The sequence below is a fragment of the Amphibalanus amphitrite genome, unplaced genomic scaffold, assembly GCF_019059575.1.
Source record: "Amphibalanus amphitrite isolate SeventyFive unplaced genomic scaffold, NRLGWU_Aamphi_draft 000828F_arrow, whole genome shotgun sequence".
Taxonomy (NCBI): domain Eukaryota; kingdom Metazoa; phylum Arthropoda; class Thecostraca; order Balanomorpha; family Balanidae; genus Amphibalanus; species Amphibalanus amphitrite.
The window spans coordinates 58,296-79,461 of NW_024882322.1; the positions used below are offsets into that span (position 1 = coordinate 58,296).

Sequence of the window (21,166 nt, forward strand, 5' to 3'; positions counted from 1 at the left end):
GCGAAAAACTTTTGACCTGTTTTTAGCGAAATTTTTACATTTATACCCCCCAAAACCCCCCTAAATATTGACCTAGAGCAACCAAATTTGCACAGGGGCGAGAACTCCAGGGGGCCCACCTACCTACCAAATTTGGTGTTTCTAGGTGCCATAGGAGCCAATCGCGAGGGGGGGTCGCATCGACCCCCCCCCCCCCCCTGCCAGGCCGTGTTATGAAAAATGCCCTGCCAGGGCGAGGGTTAAAACCTACAGCTCCTACGCCCTGAGCCCCGAACCTTCATTAGTCGGCCGGCGGGAGCCGCGCTCGACCACTGGCCCCGCTGCCACCTTGATGATCGCGCCGGCCGGTGCAGGCCAGCCCCTCCGCTGGATCGCCGGCGCACCTTCCAGCACCGCCAGCCGCCGGTGGCAGGTATTTTGGGGCTGGCTGCTCGGCCAGACCGGTGCCAGCCAAACAAAGACGCTCCAAAACCAACAGGCCGGGCCGGGCCGGCGCTGCGGGCCTCGCCCACCGGCCCCGCAGCTGGCAGAGGCGGCGGATCAAGGCAGTGGGCGGCGGCGGAGCGGTGGGCGGAGTCTGCACTCGGCCCTCACGGCCAGGGCGACCCACTTGGAATCGGAGAACACTACCCTGCTTTTTTGGTTTCTCATCAGATGCGTTGAAACACAAGCAGTACCTAGGTCGGCGTCAGAAAACTGTTACGCAAGCGACTTTCTGCAGCGCAAAAACGTGCACGGATGGTGCACCCAGCAAAGTTGAGAGCGACTCTATTCAGGAACCAATTGGTTAAATGGAAACAATTACAGTGGGATGGCTATCACTGATGATGTCAGGTCAAGGAAACCTTCGTTTGTAATTTATAATGAGGACCTGGTCTGCCTGCATTTCTTCTTCTTCTTTTTTGTGTGAAATGCTTTAATATTTTTGCCCACCCGACCAATGAAGAAATGGAAATTTGTTCATTGAAAGGTAAGTACACTGCACTTGTTTTCTTGCCTCAAAATAATCATCAGCTGTAACTGTCGATCTTTCAATGGAAAACTTTTTAGAAGCGGTGCGGATCGACGAAATTACGACTTACCGTGTACCACACCGCTTATGTGTTTCAAATGGTAGTAGGTATCACAGGGATGGACGAAATATAAAAAATGCGATTATGTCCATGTTAGGAATCATGCTTCAGATTAGCAAATGCATTGGTGGTCACTGCACCAACTGGTGGTTATCATGGCTTATGCTCAGTAACTGGGGGCGAAAATTCCATCTAAGGCGGGACTCCATCTAAACTCCTTCTACCCGAGCTGTCATGCACCGACCGACGAAACTACCCACTACCCAGACAAACAGGACCACGTGACTTTTGCACACGCTACAAATAGAAGGCGGTCCTCCTCAGCACAACGTGTTAGGGAGGTGTGGCACGAAGCGCCGGCTCTGGTTGGGTCTAGGACGCTGACGTCAAAGACTAAGCTTCCAATCAGCGACGCTGCTGAGGTACACACTGCCATGTGACTTTTGCACACGCTACAAATAATCCTGGCCACTTTCCACTATGTGTTAGTGAGGTGTGGCACGAAGCGCCCGGCTGGCTGAGCAGGTCGCTGACGTCAGTGGCTGGTCGTCCAATCAGCGACGCCGCTGAATCACGTGCTTTTGCACACGCTACAAATAGCACGAGCTTTCTCTCTTCACAACGTGTTAGGGAGGTGTGGCACGATGCTCCAGGCTGGTTGGATCTAGGTCGCTGACGTAAGAGGCCAGCTGTCCAATCAGTGACGCATCTGAGTCAAACATTGCCACCTGGCTTTTGCACACGCTACAAATAGCACGCGGCTGGAGTGGGTTAACAGGGCAATCCAGGTGGGACCGCTCGGTAAGGTCAAGGCTGTTGGCGTCAAAAGTTATTTATCTGTGATACCTGGATGGTTGGGCGATGGCCGCACCTAACAATTGGAACGTGAAACGGTGACTTCGAGACGTTCAGCGACTTTGAAGGTAGATGATGCATGATATCGTTTTGTTTTCAATTATAGGGGAGAGTGGGGAAAGGGGTTTGTAAAGTTACATTAAAAAAAAAATGACGCCCGCAAAGCAAGAACTTGGAGTTTCAGCGTAAGCCGACATCATTTTTCTCCACAAAATGTTACACTTCCGTGCTTGAAATATGATAACTTTTTTGATATTAGTTATTTTCCTGAAGTAGTGCAAGGGGACATCTTATCCCAGAGGGTGGGAAAGACGCCCCCTGGCGTTGGGTAAGATCCTTAGTAGGTATACATCCTTAGTATACTTAAATGGGCACGTGAATTGCCTGAACGAATCAGTTCCCTTCTATTCTGTGGTAGGCACCTAAACGCCATCGTAAGGACCCTCAAAAGTTGCCGTGAGGGGCTTCAGAGGTCATCGTGAGGGCCATCATAGTCCAGCGCGGTCAAACAAGCCTTCGTGGTGGCGTTCAAAGACCGTTGTGGGGCCCTTATAGGTCTTCATGAGTCTTGAGAGCCCTCAAGACCATCGTGGGGACATCAGATGCCAGCGCGGCCCGTGGAGCCATTTTGGCGGTCCCAAATGATGCTCTGAGGGGTCGCGGAGCCAATAACCCGCGCCCGGCTGGGGGTCCTGGATTTCCACGCCCTGCTGGGGGGGGGGGGTGTTTGAACTTTGAACACCCCCCTTCTAACTCGGCTCCTGGGCCACGTAGCGATACGCGGAAGGCGGCGTTCGAAAGAGCGTCAAAAATAATGAGGAAATCACTTCGGACAATTTTTTGGTCAGGTCAAAGGTCAGGTCACCAGAGGTCATTGAAGGCAAAATTTCGCCGATTTCCAGGTCGAATGTCGACAATTTCCAAGAAGCCAACGCATAACTCGGGAACCAATAGAGCTACAGCGCCGCAGAAAAGCGCATTCGATAGCCCTATTAACGCCCTTTCTGAGTAATTCTCTCAGATTTGACCTAACGTCAACGGTTTTGCCTGCAGGGGGCAAAAACTGCAAAAATAACCGATTTTTTTCGGAAACAGTTTTCCTGAAATAACTTTTGACCCAAGCCTTGTACGAGCTTACTTTTACCGGCATCGTGTTCCTCTCGTCAAGACGCATCGAATGAACTATAACTTGACCTTGAAAGGTCAACTTGAAAATTTGACCTCAGGTCAAGGTCATGACCTGACCGGAAAGGGTCATGTTGCATATCAGTCGATCCGTATCGTCGAGCTGAACACATCTAAGGTGTTTTCATCGCTCTAGCATGCCTCTATCAAAAGTTATTTGCGAAAAACTGTTCGATACCATTCGTGACCTAAGATGACCTCAGGGCATAAACAGGGGTCACGGACACCATTTTCATGTTCAGTGTGTCTAAACCACTTGTATTTCAGTGTTTAGGAGTGTTTATAATGTCTTTCGTCCAAAAGAGGCGCATTTCAATTTTCTCCCATTGACTTATAATGGGGAGGTCGCAAAATTGACCTGACCTTAGGTCATCGATATCAAAATTCTGAGATATACATTTTGTACATGCTATTGCTCTTAGCAATCGCTGAAAATTTCAAAGCGATCGGTCACTCGGTGTAGCTATGACAGACATTGAAACTTTTTATGAGGTGAGGTCACTTCAAGTGACCTGGTGACCTGACCTTGAATGACCTTGGTCTGAAATTTTCACAACATGTGTAGAATTGATGTATAATAAGGTGTACCAAAAACGGCGGCGCTCCGCGCTGCCGTTTTTGAGATATTCGCGAAAAACCACAAGGGGGGTGTTCAAACACCCCCCCCCCCAGCAGGGCGCGGGTCCACACTCCACAGAGGCCGTCGTGAGGGCTCTCAGAGTCAGATATCGCCCAAAAAGTCGGTGTATGGGCCGAGAGACCGGCATGAGGAGCACCTGACCGTTATATTGCACTGTCAATAGTCCTAAATCGCCTTTTATTTCTCACCACAAGTACATATGTACTAAATGATTCGACAGGTTTCTTGAAGGGCAGCCTATGGGTTAGGTGGCGTCTTTCCCCATCAGGTCAGGGGGCATCTTTCCCCAGGCACCGAATTGACAAATAGCAATTTGTACAATTTGTTAGTACTAAAACTAAACCCTGAACCAAACTGGCTGGGACTCAGTACACGCATGTGAATGCATCACGGCAATAACAAAGTGCATAAAAATTGTTTACCTTTTTGATATTCACAATGTTTTGACACCAAAATATATATATATATTTTTTTTTAATCAGCAAATACAAAACATGCAGCCACCAGCCCATCATTGCCCAACTGAGCTGCGTAATCTTTTTGTGCAGTAAACAATAAAGGCTTCCGCTTTACGCTAAGAGCATTATTTTCCATATTGTATTCCTTGTTTCGCCATTAGAGAGGCTGCGGCGTCTTTCCCACCCTGGGCATCGTAACCCACTCTCCCCTACTTTTATCATGCGGATACTTGGCGAACTACTGACAACTTCATTTTGAAATATCGACCTTCAGATCAACGAACCGAAAAAAAAAACACTTTGGCATCTTAGGTATGTCCATAAAGTTAGCGTCGTATTCGTATTCGGATTCCAATTCGAGTAACTGATTTCGCTCAAAATTGGCATACAGAATACAGATAGCCCATGGCACGCTGAGTTCGAAAATGGTGACCTGGGTAGCTCACTAGCTATATGGTCGACCTTTTATCGGCCACCTTCGCAAACGATAAAAGGAGCTCAAAGACTTGTAAAAAAAAAAAATGATCAAAAAGATAAATACCTACATTGAAGTTGTTTAATTGCTTTTCATTAATTCCGCAGGCTGTTGTAATATATGTATGCACAATGATTAGTGATCATTACTAGTGATAAAGCGATCACATTTTCTACAGAACAAGAAAGTCAACGATGATTTTTACTTGGGAAAGTCACTAGATGAGAAGGAGAGCTATGCAGGGCTTTCATGTCCCAAACAAACGTAGTGGAGGGCACGATGCTCCGGAGTGAGGCAGGGAGTCCCAGTCTCAGCTGGAGGAGATAGCAGTTTGATGTCATGACTTGGTGTGCGCCGTGCGGTATCCCAGTCTGATGTGACCTGGTGCAGGTGGTGTTAAAGTCTGAGGTGGCGACGGATTGGACTGTATCCTATTCTGAAGTGGGGAGGTCCCAGTCTAGGTCACTGGGGCGGTTTGCGCTACCCTGTCCGCCGGGTCTCGGCGGCGCCCCGGTTTGCGCGCTGGCAGGTCACTGAGGCGGTTGGCGCTACCCTGTCCGCCGGGGTTCGGCGCCCCGCCCCGGTTTGCGCGCTGGCAGGTCACTGGGGCGGTCTGTGATACCCGTCCGCCGAGTCTCGGCGGCGCCCCGCCCCGGTTTGCGCGCTGGCAGGTCGGGTCGGGGTGTCGGCCGCTGCGGAGACGGTTGGCAGCGGCTCGGCCTCGTCACCGACCTGTGTGCCGCTCGGCCGGTGAGTCATCGCGCACTATTTCGGGAGTAGGACGGCCGACGGGTGGCGGCGGCGGCTGCCCACGCCCCTGTTTACTCAGAGCAGTGATAATAAGCAGGTCGGTCTGTCACAGAGGATCCAGGGCCGCTTCAATCCCCGCGCTCCCCCGTTCTGTCAGCCGCCACCTGACATTTTGGGAAAATCCAGGTAGCCGACGTCCCCAGACGGACAGTGTGCGAGCCACGGGTGTAATTCAGTTCAGTCTCTGCTGGACCCCGTACACAATTTTCATGAGCAGCCCTGCCTTACACAGAGCGACAGCACATGCAACGATCCCAGCTCTAATACCCTCCCTTTCTCACACATGACTGCAGCATGGGTTAAACAGGCAGCAACCTTCGATAAAAAAACTCGGGCTTACAGAGAGAGAAAAAAAAACTGCAACGGACAGTCTCAAAGGGACATTGTTAAGTATTTATCACTTATCAGTGATAGACAAATCAAATCACTCAACTCACCAATATATATGGAACATTTCGGAATTGAATAGACTGACAAAGCCTCTGGGAGTTGCCTGCTATCTTGCAATGTTCTTTCCCAAGAGACTATCAGATGTTGGCTTATCGACTCACGTGAACTGCCATGTATGCATCGTGCATGCATCGTATATTTTCCATGGTCGGAAATAAGCAGTTCCTCATGTAATTTGGAAAATTGGTGAAGCTTGTGCTACACATTATGCATGTATGCACAAATGTAGGTACCCATACTTGATTGTGCCTTGGCATGAACAGGAGTTCTTGGCTGTTACGGTGTCCCTCAGTGCTGCTACTGGCTAAGTAGCACGGACATAAATTATTCAACACAAAAACACAGCTCACAACTCCGCATTTCACATCGCAGAACTTACCATAAATGTCAAAGATCTAATAAGTAATTAATCATAGGTATGCTCGCCAATGGCTTATGCATGCACATTCGAACACAAAATAGTGAAAGTGAGAGCCTTATTAGCAATGAGGCTGGCCATTTGTAGGGGAGAGCGGGGCCAGTTGAACCACTTTTTGTATATTCACATGCACAGCGAGATCTAGTTGTCATATCGAAAAATGCACAATGCCATGAAAAAATATGCTCTTTTGGCTTTATTTTAAGATATGTAAAATTATGTTTCAAACATATTTTGCTGCCAAACGCATGCTTATAAAACAGCTCTACGCCCGTTTCAAATGACCCCGATGCGAGGGTCAATTGAACCAGCCCATGGGGTCAATTGCACCTATCCTTAACAATGGGATGTTTTCCTCTTTAAGGCCACTTTCTTAAGGAGATATTTTGTCCGGTTTACTTTCCAAATGGTACATTCAATAGGTCGTTGGAAAGCTAAAAGTGCAAAGTTCCTCATAATAGGTGACATAAAGCACATAGACTATGGTAAAATGGGCGGATGAGAAAAATTAGAAATATCTCAGGCTATAGTGTGCTTTCAAGCAAAAGGCTGGAGAAAAAGGAGTCAAAAATTGAGCTCTATTAAACTACTATTTCAGTTTAAAAGCTCATTTCAAAGGTGGACTATTTCCTTTAATGTTTACAGCCCCTGAACAATAACCATTGCAAAGGTCACCGGGGTCAATTGAAACGGCCTGTGGCCCTGTTTCAACTGACCCTCAGAAAAGCGTTTCAATTGACCCCATCCGCTCCCGCGCCATCTCGCACGCGCCGTAAAGCACATGTCAAACGAGCTGGAGGGACGGCATCATGCTGAATGAAGGACCAAAGAAGGTGTTATTCCGGAGCCAGGAGTTCTTCTTTCAGCAAACAAAGGTATATGAGATATCACAAAATATTCATAAAAACGATTTCTCCCAAACGCCCCTCAAAAACACAAAAGCAATTGTCAAATCAAAATTACCGTCCGTTTGCCGCCCAAACGCCGTTGACAAAGGAAGTGATCGAGCGCGGATGCGCAGTGGTGTCGGCAACGCCATATGTTGCATATTGTTGAAAATAAAGCCATGTTTCATCTGACCCCGTGTTTCAACTGGCCCCGCTCTCCCCTACCCTCTTTCCATAAGCAATTGTTAATAAGAAAATAACAATAAGAAAAACAAATGTGCTCGAAAAAGCATAAAAAACAGAGGTCAGCCCTTGTCTCATGACATGAGACAGTGATGCCCGAGGATCAGAATGATTATCGGCCCTCCCTGCCGAATACTGTGACAAGGTTAGTGTGTTTGTGTGTGCTGGATGGAACAAGAGCACTGTGATGGTCACGCGTGTGTCAACAAAGCGCGATTTCCATTTTCCAGTGATGAAGGTGTTGTCCAACCGAGTGTCGAATATGTAGTGACAGACCGCACTGAGACAGCAGGCAAGCATCAGCTCCCGCACCTCTGTTGGGTCATCCCGCCGGAGGGGAGGGGCCCCAGCGGTCTCACGCGACGCGGGAAAACAGCTCACCAAGGTCACCGGCCGCGCTGGCCGCCTCTCGCGCCAAATATACCCGCCACGGCGGCTACCGACCAGTCTTTTTGTCGTGGCGCGGCTCGCCGGCGCCAAATTTAGCGGAGCTGACCAGTACAGTGACTAATTCCGCACCGCCAAAACGTCTGCGGCTCGCCCAGGAGCCCACTGACAGCTGACGCAGCGGGGGTCAAATGCTGAACTAATATTAGTGTGAATAGGCATTGTTATTTGTAAGTCCATGAAAACTCCCATGATTCATTTACTTCATACTCATTTTAACCCTCTGCTGACCTGCACTCTTTTTATTCCGTCAGCGAAAACCAGCCTGCTTTACGACGGATCTTTCTTTTTCTGTATGAATCTACATAAAGCTATTTTGCGCAAAAATGTCTTCCTGGCGGTGTTTTTCAGCTGGAGGCCAAACCTTTGACCTGAGGGACGTCAAATTTTAGCACATACTGGTATGAGCGAACGAGCTGCAACAATAGCCACTAGCCAGCTACATTGGACATTCTGATACAGCCTAATCTTCTGCGATAGTAGGTCTGTGACAGTGGGTCTGTGACAGTGGGTCTGTTCATAGGCGGTGGAACGGGGGGGCATCGGTGCACCGTGCCCCCCCTTGATTTTGCCATTTTAACATTAGCTCTATGGGCGTTGAAAGAATGGGACCAAAAGTCGGCAGTGCCCCCCCCCCCCCTTTAATTGAAGGTGTTCCGCCGCTACTGGCTCTGTTACTATCATGCATGTGACAACGGGTGTGCGATAGAGTTTGTAATAGCAAGCTTGTGATTGTGACAACTGACAGATGACCTGTGACAGTATGACAGAGACTTTGTAGCAGCATGTTGGTGATTGTGACAGTATGACTACGGACAGCAGGTTTATCACGGAGACGCGGGCATGTGACGGCGGTTCTCGGAGGCGGTGTACCGAGCCGAGTGTGTGCCGGACCGGCCGCGGCCGGGCGAGGGTGTGGTGAGATGAATCATCTGGTACCGGAGGGGGGGGGGGGCTCCAGACACTGCACTCCCCCTCCAGGCGCGCGCCGACCGATCGGACCTTTTCCGGGTGCTGCCGGCGCTGGCCACTAGGTGGCAGCAGCGCCGAGAGGTGTCGATTACCGACGAGCGCCTGTTTTTCAGACCACCAGCCCGACACCGTCAAACGCCTCAGCTCTAAATGTTCAGTGGCAGTGATGCCATTTGGAGGGCATGGGTGGAGAATTGTTTTCAAAGTTGGTATGGCGCCAGTTGCTTGAAACAATGCTTAATAGCAGAAACGTTGACACATTAGGAAAATCTGGGTACATAGGTATAACAGTGCACTTTTTGTACATTACATGACGGTTCCATATAACGTATATGTATATCAAATTTGAGATGAAATAGTGTAATTGACACCGGACAAATTATTAAAACGCATCGAGAATAATTGCAACCTTAATTAAACCAAGTATGCAGTGGATTACTTGTCTTGTTCCCTGAAACTCCTTGTTCATGATACAAAGCATTTTTACCTCATATTTTATATTTTTATAAGCTGTAATCCTTAAATTTCATAGTTTTTACCCTAAAAGTTGGTATGGCATTGCCATACCATTTTTTAAGTTGGTGTGGCGCATGCCATACATGCCATACCGCATTCTCCACCCATGTTGGAGGGTGTTGGAAAACCGAAACTGAGCCAACGTTAGATAGGTACACCATAATACACGTGAAAAATAAAAGGGAATAAGTTCGGAAAAAGTAGTCAAACATAGGCATTGCAGGTACTGAAAGGCTAAGCCGCGCCCCGCTAAGGGGCGGCAAATCATCCCTCCTCCGTATTTCGCCAATATCTTATAGCGCTGTAAGCCCAGCTACGTCAAAGTCTCAGTACCGTATCATACGTCAATTGGACGTGATCTGAGATCTCTGAAAAATTGAACGAAATCCGATGTGATTTTGATAAAATGAGTTCTTAGTGACGGCATGTCACGGAATTGTTGCTTTAAAAGCTCAAAAGTCAAAACACGTTAAATATCTTTATCAGCTTTTAAAGATGGATGGCGTAACAAAAAGGTTGAATTGTATGTGAATGATTTGGACGCATAATTCTAAAAATAAATATGATGTTCCAGGAAAAAAGTCATGAAATCTAAAAATGTTGACTTTATCAAAACACGGAGCATATATCATAGAGCCATGCATGATAAGAGCCTACGTTCTAATTTGAACACAAAGCTGACCAAAATGTTGCTAAGCACAAATTTTCATTTTTTCTTTTGATACAGGAATGAAATAACACCATTCGATTCGTCGTGAAAAATGTTTCAGATAGACACCTTTTTGGTAGACACCTTTTTCACCTTTTTCAGAAAGACACCTTTTTGGTCTTAAAAACCAACTTCCAATGTTGACCTCACATGACCTGACCTTGGGCTGAACTTCATTTAAATAAATACGACCATATTAGTGACGTACTGAGGGACCTGAGGTGGATGTCAGCCGCCAACATGTACAGGTACCACTCGATGACCCTGTTGAAGCAGATGCTGTCCACCGGCCAACCAGAGCAACTGCACGGCAGTCTGGTGACACGCGGTGAAGTTCACCACCGTGACACCAGGCAGGCCGGCCAGCTCCACATGCCCGCGATACGCTCTGAGTCTGGCCGCCGGCGGTTTCTGTTCGCCGCCGTCGCGGAGTATAATACCCTGCCGCAATGTCTCCGAGATATGGGACCGCGGCAGTTTAGAGCAAACCTCCGAGATCACCTGATAACAAACCAGTATAGCAGCGGTTAGCTGGCTGTCGGACGCAGACTGAATGGAATGTTATGTGCGTGCGTGTGTTTTTATCATCTCTCTCGTCATTATGACATGTCAATCATAATAGCCATGAGTCCATGGAACGATTGCGCAATGTGAATACAATACAATACGAATACAATATTTGATGTAATGGATGGTGTTTTTAGCCATGATTAATGCAAATATTTATAATAGGAAAGAAATTGATCATTAACTTGGCACAAATGTATCATTTTAGCAGATAAAAAGACTGATACACAGAATAAGCGTTCGCCGCTAAGGCATCGTTAGATACATCTGACGATGCTTAGCGGCGAAACATTTCCGTTTACATGAACAGTGCCACCATGATAGCACTGCTTATGTACCTGTAACCGAATGCCGTGAATAGAATAGTGTCTACAGCACTCAGCCAGATTGGGGGCTTGGTATGGCATCAACTCGCCTGATGCCTCGTCTTCACTTCACTGTTGTTCTATACTCAAGCTCGTGATTTGCTAACAGCTTAAGAGTTCTAACTGCCACTACGACTGGGCTGTCGCTGACTTACTACTGCCTGTTAAAGTGTTCAATGATTGCTTCATCTAAAAAGCCGTTTTTCGACGGCTTTCTAGTACACATTTGGTTCACATTTGGTGCAGCTTTGGTGCAAATTTCGTTAAGTAAGGTTCATTGTGTTTCTTAGAAGTTATTCTTTGGGTTGCGCAGTTGCCTAAGTACTCGTATATGCCTGATTTGTTAAATTATCAGATATTATTTTCTACTGAAACACCGAAACTAATTCATGGTATAAAGATGTTTATTGTAAAAGGAATCTGGTGCAGATTCGGTGAAGTTTGGTGCAGTCGCCAAATATCCCGTCGTGAAATCGGCTATTTTAAATTATATCAATCAATTTAATGATTATTAATGCACCTCTCATGCGGCCAGCAGCCGTAAAACGTGCGTGTGGCTACTATCCGCCTCATTAAGGGAGACCAAGGCCCACCTCATGGCTCACGCTCTGCGTTTGCACGTCAGCGAGCGTCTGCAGCAGGGGAGGTGTGTCGGTCACTGGTCACCGAGTGTCGGTCACCGAGCACCGAGTGACGATCACCGGTCACCTGACGGTCACTGGTCACCGAGTGACGGTCACCGGTCACCGAGCACCGAGTGACGGTCACCGGTCACCGAGCACCGAGTGACGGTCTTGGTCACCGTGGTGCCACTGCACCGAGGGCCGGTTGACCGCGAGGCCGCCTTCCTCATTGATCAGTGAGCCCGGGGCCGGCTCTGAGGTGGGCCGTGCTGACTGCAGCTCGTCTAGTGACACGGTCAGGTAAGGAGAGAAATCGGTGTTCGGAAATACGGCGAATTATAGTGTACTTCCAGTTATGTAGTACCTATTCCTGAGCACGATATGCCGCGAACTGAGCACGGCAAGGCGGTGTGCCCAAGCACGGTACTGCGCGCACTGAAAAAGGCACAGCACAGCACTGCACGGCACTGCGGCACGTCGCTGCGCGGTCATCATGAACATTTTGCGGTCACACTGAATTACTCGAGCGCTGTGTCAAACAAGAGAGAATACTTTCCCGAAGATAAGTAGCAGCTGATTGGTTAATCGATCGTATGCACTGACGGAGCTATGGCTAGATCGAAGCGTGGGGCTCAACGTGCTAGTATGCAGGCATGATAATTGCACGCTCCCGATGCTCCTCCAATGCGACTCCAAGGCCATGTGAGTACGGCTCTCGCGAGATTAAGCGGTAGATTTTGCACTTTAACATTTCCGGTTATACCTCAGAAACTAGTCGATATATAGTTGCATGCGGTATGAAGATCTATCCGAAAGGTCGAAAAAAAACAAGCACATAAGTAGGTCGCTGCACTCACTCCAGCTGTCTCATTTCATGTCTCAAAGTATTTCGATAGGTGGCTTTTCCCCTTTTCTTTCTTCTTTTTTTCACAGTGTATATAAATACTTTTTTTGACAAAACGGCTCATGTCTTCTTAATCGCTTGGCAGGCGGCAGCACTTTCACATTTCGAAGAAAAGGGATTTGGTGACGACTAAAGAAAGCTTAGTGGCTTTTGTCATTAATCATAAAGTGTTCAAGCTAAAATAAAATGAGCGCAAGCTAATGTGCAGTTTAAAGAACATATTTTATTGGCTGTCAGCTGTACCTGTGCAATAAAACGTGTTTGATTTACGAATCACTTTGTCACCATAGCCAATTTTATTCGCCAGAGGCAATAAAGCTATATTGCTGTACCCATGCCTTAGCGGTAACCGTGGTCAGTAAATATAATAGGTGACGAATTCAGAAGTCATATTGTGTGCAAATCACAGAGTCCATTTGCTAGCAGCAGCTTCCCCGTGTCAAAGTAACGCTGAAGGCCGGTGAAATTCAAGCTGCACCAGTGTCTAGTTTTCATTCGCCTATGTAGCTACTTTTGCTAGTGATCATTACGAACGAGCACGTCGTAAACTAGGTATGCACTTTCTCCAAACGAGGGAGGTCATTTGCAGCAGTAAAACTGAATCTACAGTCAGAGGGGAGTACATTAAGGACTAAATATGCCCCAGTAAGACCCGTGACACATTTCTTACATTGCGACCACGGCTGTGCATGGAAAGAAATGGACACCCGACCATCCGGGTCGGGTCGTGCATTTCGGGTGGTGCCAACCAATGCCAGAATTGCAATAAACTTGAGTAAGCTTATGTAAATGTTTCCTACAAAGGGTACTTACAATTACACCCGTAACGATCCATTTTGTGTCGGTCTCGTTCCGTCTTGTCCCTTTTCCATTCCTTCTCGTTCTATCCGTGTCATTCCTTCGCATCCCGTGTTATCTCGCCACGTAGTGTGCTCTCCCTTACCTTCTCTTCACGTCCGGTCCAGTTCCATGCTATTATGCATAAGCATCGGTCCATTACCTGACGCAGTACCGTACCCCCTGCGAACCGCACACCCCTCGCGTTTCAGCTGATCTGCCGCGGCCGAGAGCGGCCGGTGCTCGGGGTCTCCAGATCGCCGTGACCCGTCACCATGCCTCTGAGACGCCTCCTGCTGGTCCTGGCGGCACACATCGCCACCGGATGTTTGAACAACCAGCTCTACTTCGGCCGTCTAACGTCCTCGCTCGAGCTGGAGAGCTTCTCACTGCGCGACGGCTCCACGGCCTGCAACTGCTGCGGCCTCTGCAGCCAGAACGCCGCCTGCCTGAGCTTCACGCTCGACAAAAACAGTCGCCAGTGCACGCTGTACTCGGCCGTCGGCGGCCCGGCCGAGTTCAACCGCGACTCCCGGTGGAACCACCACAACCAGTTCTTCTTCAAGCCCAACAGCTCTCGGACCGGGGAGTTCTGTCGCTCTGACAGGGACTGCGTGACTACGGGCGACGCGTGTCGCGGCCGCATCTGCACCGCCGACCCGACGGTCACCTGCCGAGACCTGCACCAGATCAACAGCGAACTGCCCGACCACCGCTACTGGGCCTACATCGCCGATAAAGAGATGCTCGTGAAGTGCAGCATGAGACGCGGCGGCTACACCCTGCTGCTGAATGCCTCTCCTTCCGCCAGATGGACAGTCCAATCGCGGCTCAACCTCACCTCTTACGAAGAGGATGGCACGCCAGACACGGACGGCCTCTACTCGATACTGTGGTGAGTGGGGAACACGCTGGTAGTTGCTGTTATAAGGATCCGTGTCTGGGTCACTTATCAAGACACAACGAGCACAAGCATGAGCACAATCAAAATCACAATTCAAGTCTATCTGATAAAAGGTAGAAATTACAAATATGTAAAACCCAAGAAAAATCAAAATGAATCTTTAAATCACTAGTGTTTGCCTTATGAGGTCACAGGTAGGGTAAATGTCAAATCACTCAAATATGATGATAATTGAAGCCGTATCTATTTGTTATTCACTCGTTTTAAATCGCCTTGCGATGACTGATATCCCCCTGCTGCCCGAAATGCACATGACGTCGAGGATTGAATTGTTGCTGTTTGTTGTTTGTTTGCCAGGGCTGCTGATCATATCCGCGACTCCTCACCAGATGCCACCTACTCGGTATTTGTCGGCGGAACGCGTGTCGACGATAATGGATCCGGTAAGACACGGCCAACCGATTACATACCAATTGCCGTTTTTCACGACGGCCATCTGGTACACATTTGGTGCAGATTAGGTGCAGATTTGGTCAAATGAGGTTCACTGTGTTTTGACGAGCGAGCGAGCGCAACTAGTGAAGCGAAGTCTTTTCAATATCACGGAAAAAATCTCAGTATGAGCGGCCTGGCCCGGCCTGTAACGCTTTTGAGAGGCTTATTACTCAGCAACCCCTGGACCGATTGGGCTGCGGTCTTTTTTGCTGGGTAGCCCCATCCCTTCTAACCCGTAATTGACTACTTCGTGTCTCAGTGATCATCGTGGCACGTGTCACGTGAAAAGTCCAGGGTGCTCAAGCTGTCCAAAAGTAGTGATTTTGAGAGGCTTATATCTTAGCAGCCGCTTGGGCGATTGTCTTGCGGTAATTTGTGTTGGGTAGTTGGATCCCTTCTACCAAAGGTCGGATACTCTTGCTCTATGTGAGTGACCCCCACTGCACGTGCAAAATGCAAAAAGAAGAGGTGCCAAATTTGTTCCCATTTCAATAACTCGGTAATGACTGGGGCGATTTCACTGAAACTTGGCATACCGGTAGGCACCCACCAGGTAATGCATTCCCATGTGTTGCGATTAGGGTGCTACTGCACGTGCGCACGTGCAGGGGGCGCTTCCAGATCTCGAGAACGGCTGGGCCGATTGTGCTCAACTTTGGTACACGGTTGGGGACCGGTTAGTAGTGTGTCGCGCAAAAGTCAGTTTGGACCCCGTTTGCACGTGCGCACGTGCAGAATGCCGCCTCCAGATCTCAGGAACAGCTGGGCCGATTGCGTTCAAAGTTGGCACACCGCTACCGACCGGTAGATTGTAGAAGAGTGTTTTGCACAAGCCCGTTGAATATACCCTCTCGCCCTTCCGCACGTGCAGGGCTCACTATCTCGCTCGCTCGTTCTTCGCCCAAAAGGCGTTTTACTGGTTCTTAAAAGCTGTTAGCTTGGGTTGCACAGATGCTTGTAGACCTCATTTGTCAAATTATCAGACATCATTTTCGATTTAAACACTGAAATAACTTCATAATATGAAGATATTTGTTAAAGACATTTGTTGTTGTATTCCTCACATTTGACCTCAGGTCAACGACTTAGCCTCCAGCGGGCAAAACTCCAAAAATAGCCGTTTTATGACAAAAAAAAATCTGCAATAACTATTGACTTAAGAAAGTGACGATATTTATTTTGCCAGCATCGTGTTCCTCTCTTCGAGAGATGCGTCGAATGAACTATAATTTGACCTTTAAAGGTCATTTTGAAAATTTGACAACGTCATGACCTGACCGGAAAAATGTCATTGCTGCATATCAGTCGATCAGTATCGTCGAGCTGAACACATCTTAGGTGTTTTTATCGCTCTAGCATGTCTATCAAAAGTCATTGTCAAAAACTGCTGGGGACCTTTCATGACCTGATACGACCTCAGGGACATAATGAGAGGTCACGGGTGACATTTTTCGGTTCAGCTTGTCGAGTTTTCCTGTAACCTGATGCTTGAGAGTGTTTGTCAAGGTTATCGTTCAGTCGGTGTGGCAATGACGAGGATTCTAGCTTTTTCTTAAGTGAGGTCACTTGACGTGACCTGGTGACCAGACCTTGAGTGACCGGGATCTGAAATTTTCACAACATGTGTGGAAAAGATGCATGAACAAGTGTGCCAAAAATACCGGCGCGTTTTCGATATATATATATATATATATATATATATATATATATATATATATATATATATATATATATATATATATATATATATATATATATATATATATATATATATATATATATATATATATATATATATAGCTGCGAAAAACCGCAATGGGGGGGTGTTCACTGTTCAACCCCCCCCCCCCCGGCCCGGCGCGGGTTAAGTGATACATGCCACACAACCGTGCTCGTAACTTAGGTACGTTATCTTTAAAACCCTATTTTGGCGACTATTTGAGGTTTTCGTCTGTGACGTCGAAATTTGCCGTGCAAGGCTCTACAGAAATCGACCCTGTGACGTCATCAAGGGGACTGGATGACGAATTGATGGGGGGGAGTTATGGTACATTGTACTTAACCCGCGCCCTGATGGGGGGGGGCATTTTGGCCCCCCTGTGGTTTTTCTTAAATAGCGAGAAAACGGCGGCGCGCAGCGCCGCCACCGGGCATCAATTTGACACCTTCACACAAAATTTCAAGTCACAGGTCACCTCGGGTCAGGAGTTATTGAGGTCAAACTGAGGTAATGTTCGAGTAAAAATGAGCAAAAAACATGACATCTTGAAACGCTCACCAATTCTACAGTTAACAAGCAATTTTAAAGTTCTTTATGTGGTTGTGTAGAAAAAAACGGCGCTACAAAACGGCTATCCTGGATGTTTGAAATTTTGGGTATTTGACCCCCAAAAATTAAAAAAATGAATTTTTTAGAAAAAAACTCAAAAAAATTCCAAAATTTTTCGAATTTTGAGAAAACCGGAATATATGTGGTATAGTCTGTTTTTCGTATCTTCTACCTTCACTCAAAGACGGTAAACTCTCTAGTCACGTGCTCCAGCGAACATCTAATTAAATCGACACCGCTGCCAAGTCAATTTTTATCTCGAACGCAAGATCGAACGTCTGTCCCCTTGGCCTATCCCGTTAATCAAAATGCAATGTTCTTTGTCAAGTGAAATGCATTTGCATAAAAACGTGTCATCATATTTTCATTCTGGCAAAATTATCCCTTTCTAATTTCATTATGTTTTCAAACAACAGAAGGGCAATGGCCTTGGTCTCAGACAAGACAAAATGATCGTAACGTTTTCTTTCAACGTTTCAAAGCAAAAGAAATGTGGGTTAGGTTACTGAAATAAGGCGGTGAAGAAGGAGCACAACCAAAGAATATCGCCAGAATCGAACTTACATCTTCATTACAAACTTACATCGAACTTGCCTACTTCATTGGATACCAGAAACAAAAGTGTTAAAGGCGCGGAGAAACACCGACGGTGGTGGCACAGTTCAACTCCGTCATGCTTTCAGCGCAATATAATACGAAAAATGCATACGTGGGTGTTATTGTTGTTATTACCTGCATTTGTGTATCATAATATAAGCCCTAAGGCGTTGGTGATTGCCAGCGGTCAAAAAGTCATGTCAGATGATAAAGATCACTGCAGCAGCTTTCGACAATACCTAATAGCTGCTAGAACTAAAAATGTTTCGACGGCGCTGTAGTTCAATCGGTTGACAAGGTTTGGTCAGATTTGTCCAAACATGTTGAGCTCGGGATTTTTTTAAATTTATGACCTTCAGTGGCCTTCACTACTGACCTAAGCAAAATGCGGTATACCTATACTATATACGTATACTACTAAAGTAATTGTTGAGAGCTATCGATTCTTGCCCGCGTCTTCGCATCTTTCTTACTTTTCGGGATGATCGCGTGAGGCAGATAGGAAAACTACATATAAGATGAAGCAAATCTGCCTGGGGACCCCCAAGCGGGCGTGGGCTAAGACAATTTTGTTATTCGTCGGTGTAAAATTTAGCACAACGTAAATAAAGCAAAACATAAATAAAGCATGTGAAAAAAATATGGCAGAACATATAGCACATTTAGTTTCTTTTACCCAATGAAAAGGTGCAAGCTTTAAACTTTTATTTAAATGTTCTTAGCAAGAGCGCTTCGCACAATGCAAGTACCTATGAACAGCAAAACGTCCTTGTGTATAGGTCGGTAGTCAGTGTACCACTAAACCGTGGTAACGATAATACAAGCGATACTCTAGCTTAAAGGTTTCTTTTCCGATTTTATCTGCGCAGCGAAGGCGAACTCCAACACGAGCAACAAACTCCTGCAATGAGTGGTGGGCCATGCGGTCAAGATTTGAAAACTATACCCTAAAAACGTGCTGGACGGGCAAAACATCTTTGAGTGAAGGTAGAAGATACGAAAAACAGACTATAGTCCCTTTGCTCTTCGATATACATACCAAATTTCAGATCGATATCTCTTTTTTTTGCCAAGTTATAGCGAAAAAACTGTTAAAATTGATGACGTCAAATTTTTGAACTCAATTTTTAGCAATTCTAGACCATGTAGCGCAAAACGGAGACCACAATTGAACTCCCCGTGACAAGCTGCATCGAATCAATACCCATTTTATGCAAAAATATCAACTTTGAAATTTGACCTCATTTGACCTGACCTTGACCTGACCTTGACCTGACCTTCACCAAAACATAATCTGAACCGACCTCAAGGGCTGTCTATCCCACATAATCGCATTTGGCATATGAAATGGACCATAAAACATGCATCACATGATATTTTTAATTTGTGACCCTCAGTGACCTGACCCCTTTGACCTGACCTGGTATCAGTGACCTCAAATAGCAAAATATGTGTTTGACGAACATTTCCCCATCGATGATTTTCAATGAAATGCATTTCACTCGATTTTACAACGCATTTCTTGAAATGCCTGTAAACGGTGAAAATTCGACCTTTGACCTGACTTGTGACGTCATCGGTCTGACCTAGGTCAATGAAATTCGGTCACAAGGTAGTTCCCCATTGGGGCTATCCAACACCGTTTGCCGCTTGTCGCTATGTTGCGTGGTTCTCGAGATCTTAGGGGGGGGGCAAAATGCCCCCCCCCCCCATCAGACCGCGTTGCTCGGCAGACCCCATCAGGGCGCGGGTTAAAGAAGTTCGGGAGCCATCGCAAATATTCGTCAAGGGGGAAGGGTAAAATTGTTCTCCCAGGCCCATCAGTGTAAAGTAGGAATGCGTTTCTGACTGTGTTTCCCTATTCTTTGTAGACAACTGGCGGGACTGGACCTTCAACTACCGGGGCATCTTCTTCACTCCCACGAAGGACGTCAGCCTGCTGGGCGGCGTGCCGCTGTCGCTGCCCTACACCGTCGAGGATTCGGAGAGCTTCCAGTACAGCGACGGCATCGGTCAGGTGTCGTTTCCGTACCTTCAGGACAACGGCTCGCCGATCCTGATGCACGCTAACACGGACGCCGCGTCGCCGTTCGGCGGGCTGATCCGCACCGGCGGACCCATCCGCTGGTCGCCGCCGGCCGATTATCCAGACGATGTCTACATCTACATCCGCGAGTGAACAGTCGAAGTACGGAGAGATAGTCAGGCCGCCTCCCACGGGCAATATTTATTTACAGCGATCTCTAGACACTTGTTAAGCGACCGCGTGCACAATGAAGGTATGTGAGCCAGACGAACATTTTCTAACTTGAGGGACAAGAGTGTTCAGTCTCACATGTCCCCGTCCCCATAGCGCGGCCGGGGGGGGGGGATTAGCCTTTCAGCTAAGGGCGCAACTGCACCGCATTATGTTGAGAGGCATCTGGTGCCGTCACTTGTCGGACAGTTGGGGACTTGGTGCTGCCATCTCTGTACGCTTATCTCTTTACGTGCTGCCATCTGCCCATCTTTTGCTTTCTCCAAAGCTGCCAAATCCAGCAGTCTCGCACATTAATACACGCTTTACCAACCTTGACTGACGTTGAACTTGCCGAGAGTTCGATCAGTGGAAGTAATCACCAAATATTTGTGGGTAACTGAGGTAACAACTCCCTCCGTATCATGTAGAGGTAACCGAATTATGTTTAGGTAACCACTACCTCCCATACGTCTGTTCGCGCATTTTATCAAACTTTTAGACCGTTGTCATTAAAGGTCAGGTAATTGGTCACGCTAAGTGACTTAGCCTTATATTGTGAGCGGCTGCCTTAGCTAAACCAAAAGAACAATCTCTGAGATTTATTCACTGATAGGTGTGCGCGGATGTATGGAACCTACATCTCTGATTATTATATCATTGATCAAAAGTCGAGTCAATTTTGCGACATCTTCACCATCCGCTAACTAACGAGATTCAAAGTGATAGGTAAGTGAAAGTAAAAGGAAGAAAGCTTAACAAAGGAATAATTGTTTTTTTTTTTTATAGAAATCACGCACTGTCACATACATAGGTCCTATACCTGCAAAGCCTTTGTCGAAAGTTACTACAGAGCAGAAAGAGCTGCTCGAACAAAAACAGCAAATTTGCCGGACTTTTGCCCTCAAATTAGCCGTTCATCAACTTCAAATGCATAACGACAGTCGACAAAAAAAGTGGCCAAAGTGCTTTCGATAACTGTTGCCGGCGATGCTTTAGCTATGCTTTCTATGTTCACGAGAAATGAGGTAATTTGTCCAAGAATTCTAGGAAGGTTTTACCGGGCTTTCTGGAATACGTTAACTGATAGAGGGGAATCGGCCCCCCTTGCTATCTCGAAAAGTCCGATCAATGAGACGAACACCATTCGATTGCTCGTATCGTGAACTCT

General features: G+C 47.1%; 1 protein-coding gene across 3 annotated transcripts; it reads left to right on the plus strand.

Moving 5' to 3' along the window:
* The first annotated feature begins 521 nt into the window (after positions 1–521).
* Positions 522–20,332, plus strand: LOC122366743. 3 transcript variants are annotated; one of them, XM_043339284.1, is made up of 4 exons: positions 522–970; positions 13,647–14,329; positions 14,696–14,781; positions 19,631–20,332. In XM_043339284.1, the coding sequence occupies exons 2-4, from the start codon at positions 13,710–13,712 to the stop codon at positions 19,936–19,938; spliced, it is 1,014 nt and encodes a 337-aa protein (XP_043195219.1). In that variant the 5' UTR covers positions 522–970; positions 13,647–13,709; the 3' UTR covers positions 19,939–20,332. The 3 variants fall into 3 exon arrangements, with proteins under 3 accessions (XP_043195219.1, XP_043195217.1, XP_043195218.1); XM_043339282.1 differs by having other exon boundaries at positions 707–755; XM_043339283.1 differs by lacking the exon at positions 522–970 and adding an exon at positions 11,903–11,993.
* The last annotated feature ends 834 nt before the right edge of the window (positions 20,333–21,166 follow it).

Bases quoted from the DNA above. Each gene is read 5' to 3' on its own strand.
- LOC122366743 (XM_043339284.1), top strand. From the start codon at position 13,710: ATGCCTCTGAGACGCCTCCTGCTGGTCCTGGCGGCACACATCGCCACC. The intron at 14,330-14,695 runs GTGAGTGGGGAA...TTTGTTTGCCAG, and splicing joins GGCCTCTACTCGATACTGTG to GGCTGCTGATCATATCCGCG. The intron at 14,782-19,630 runs GTAAGACACGGC...TATTCTTTGTAG, and splicing joins TGTCGACGATAATGGATCCG to ACAACTGGCGGGACTGGACC.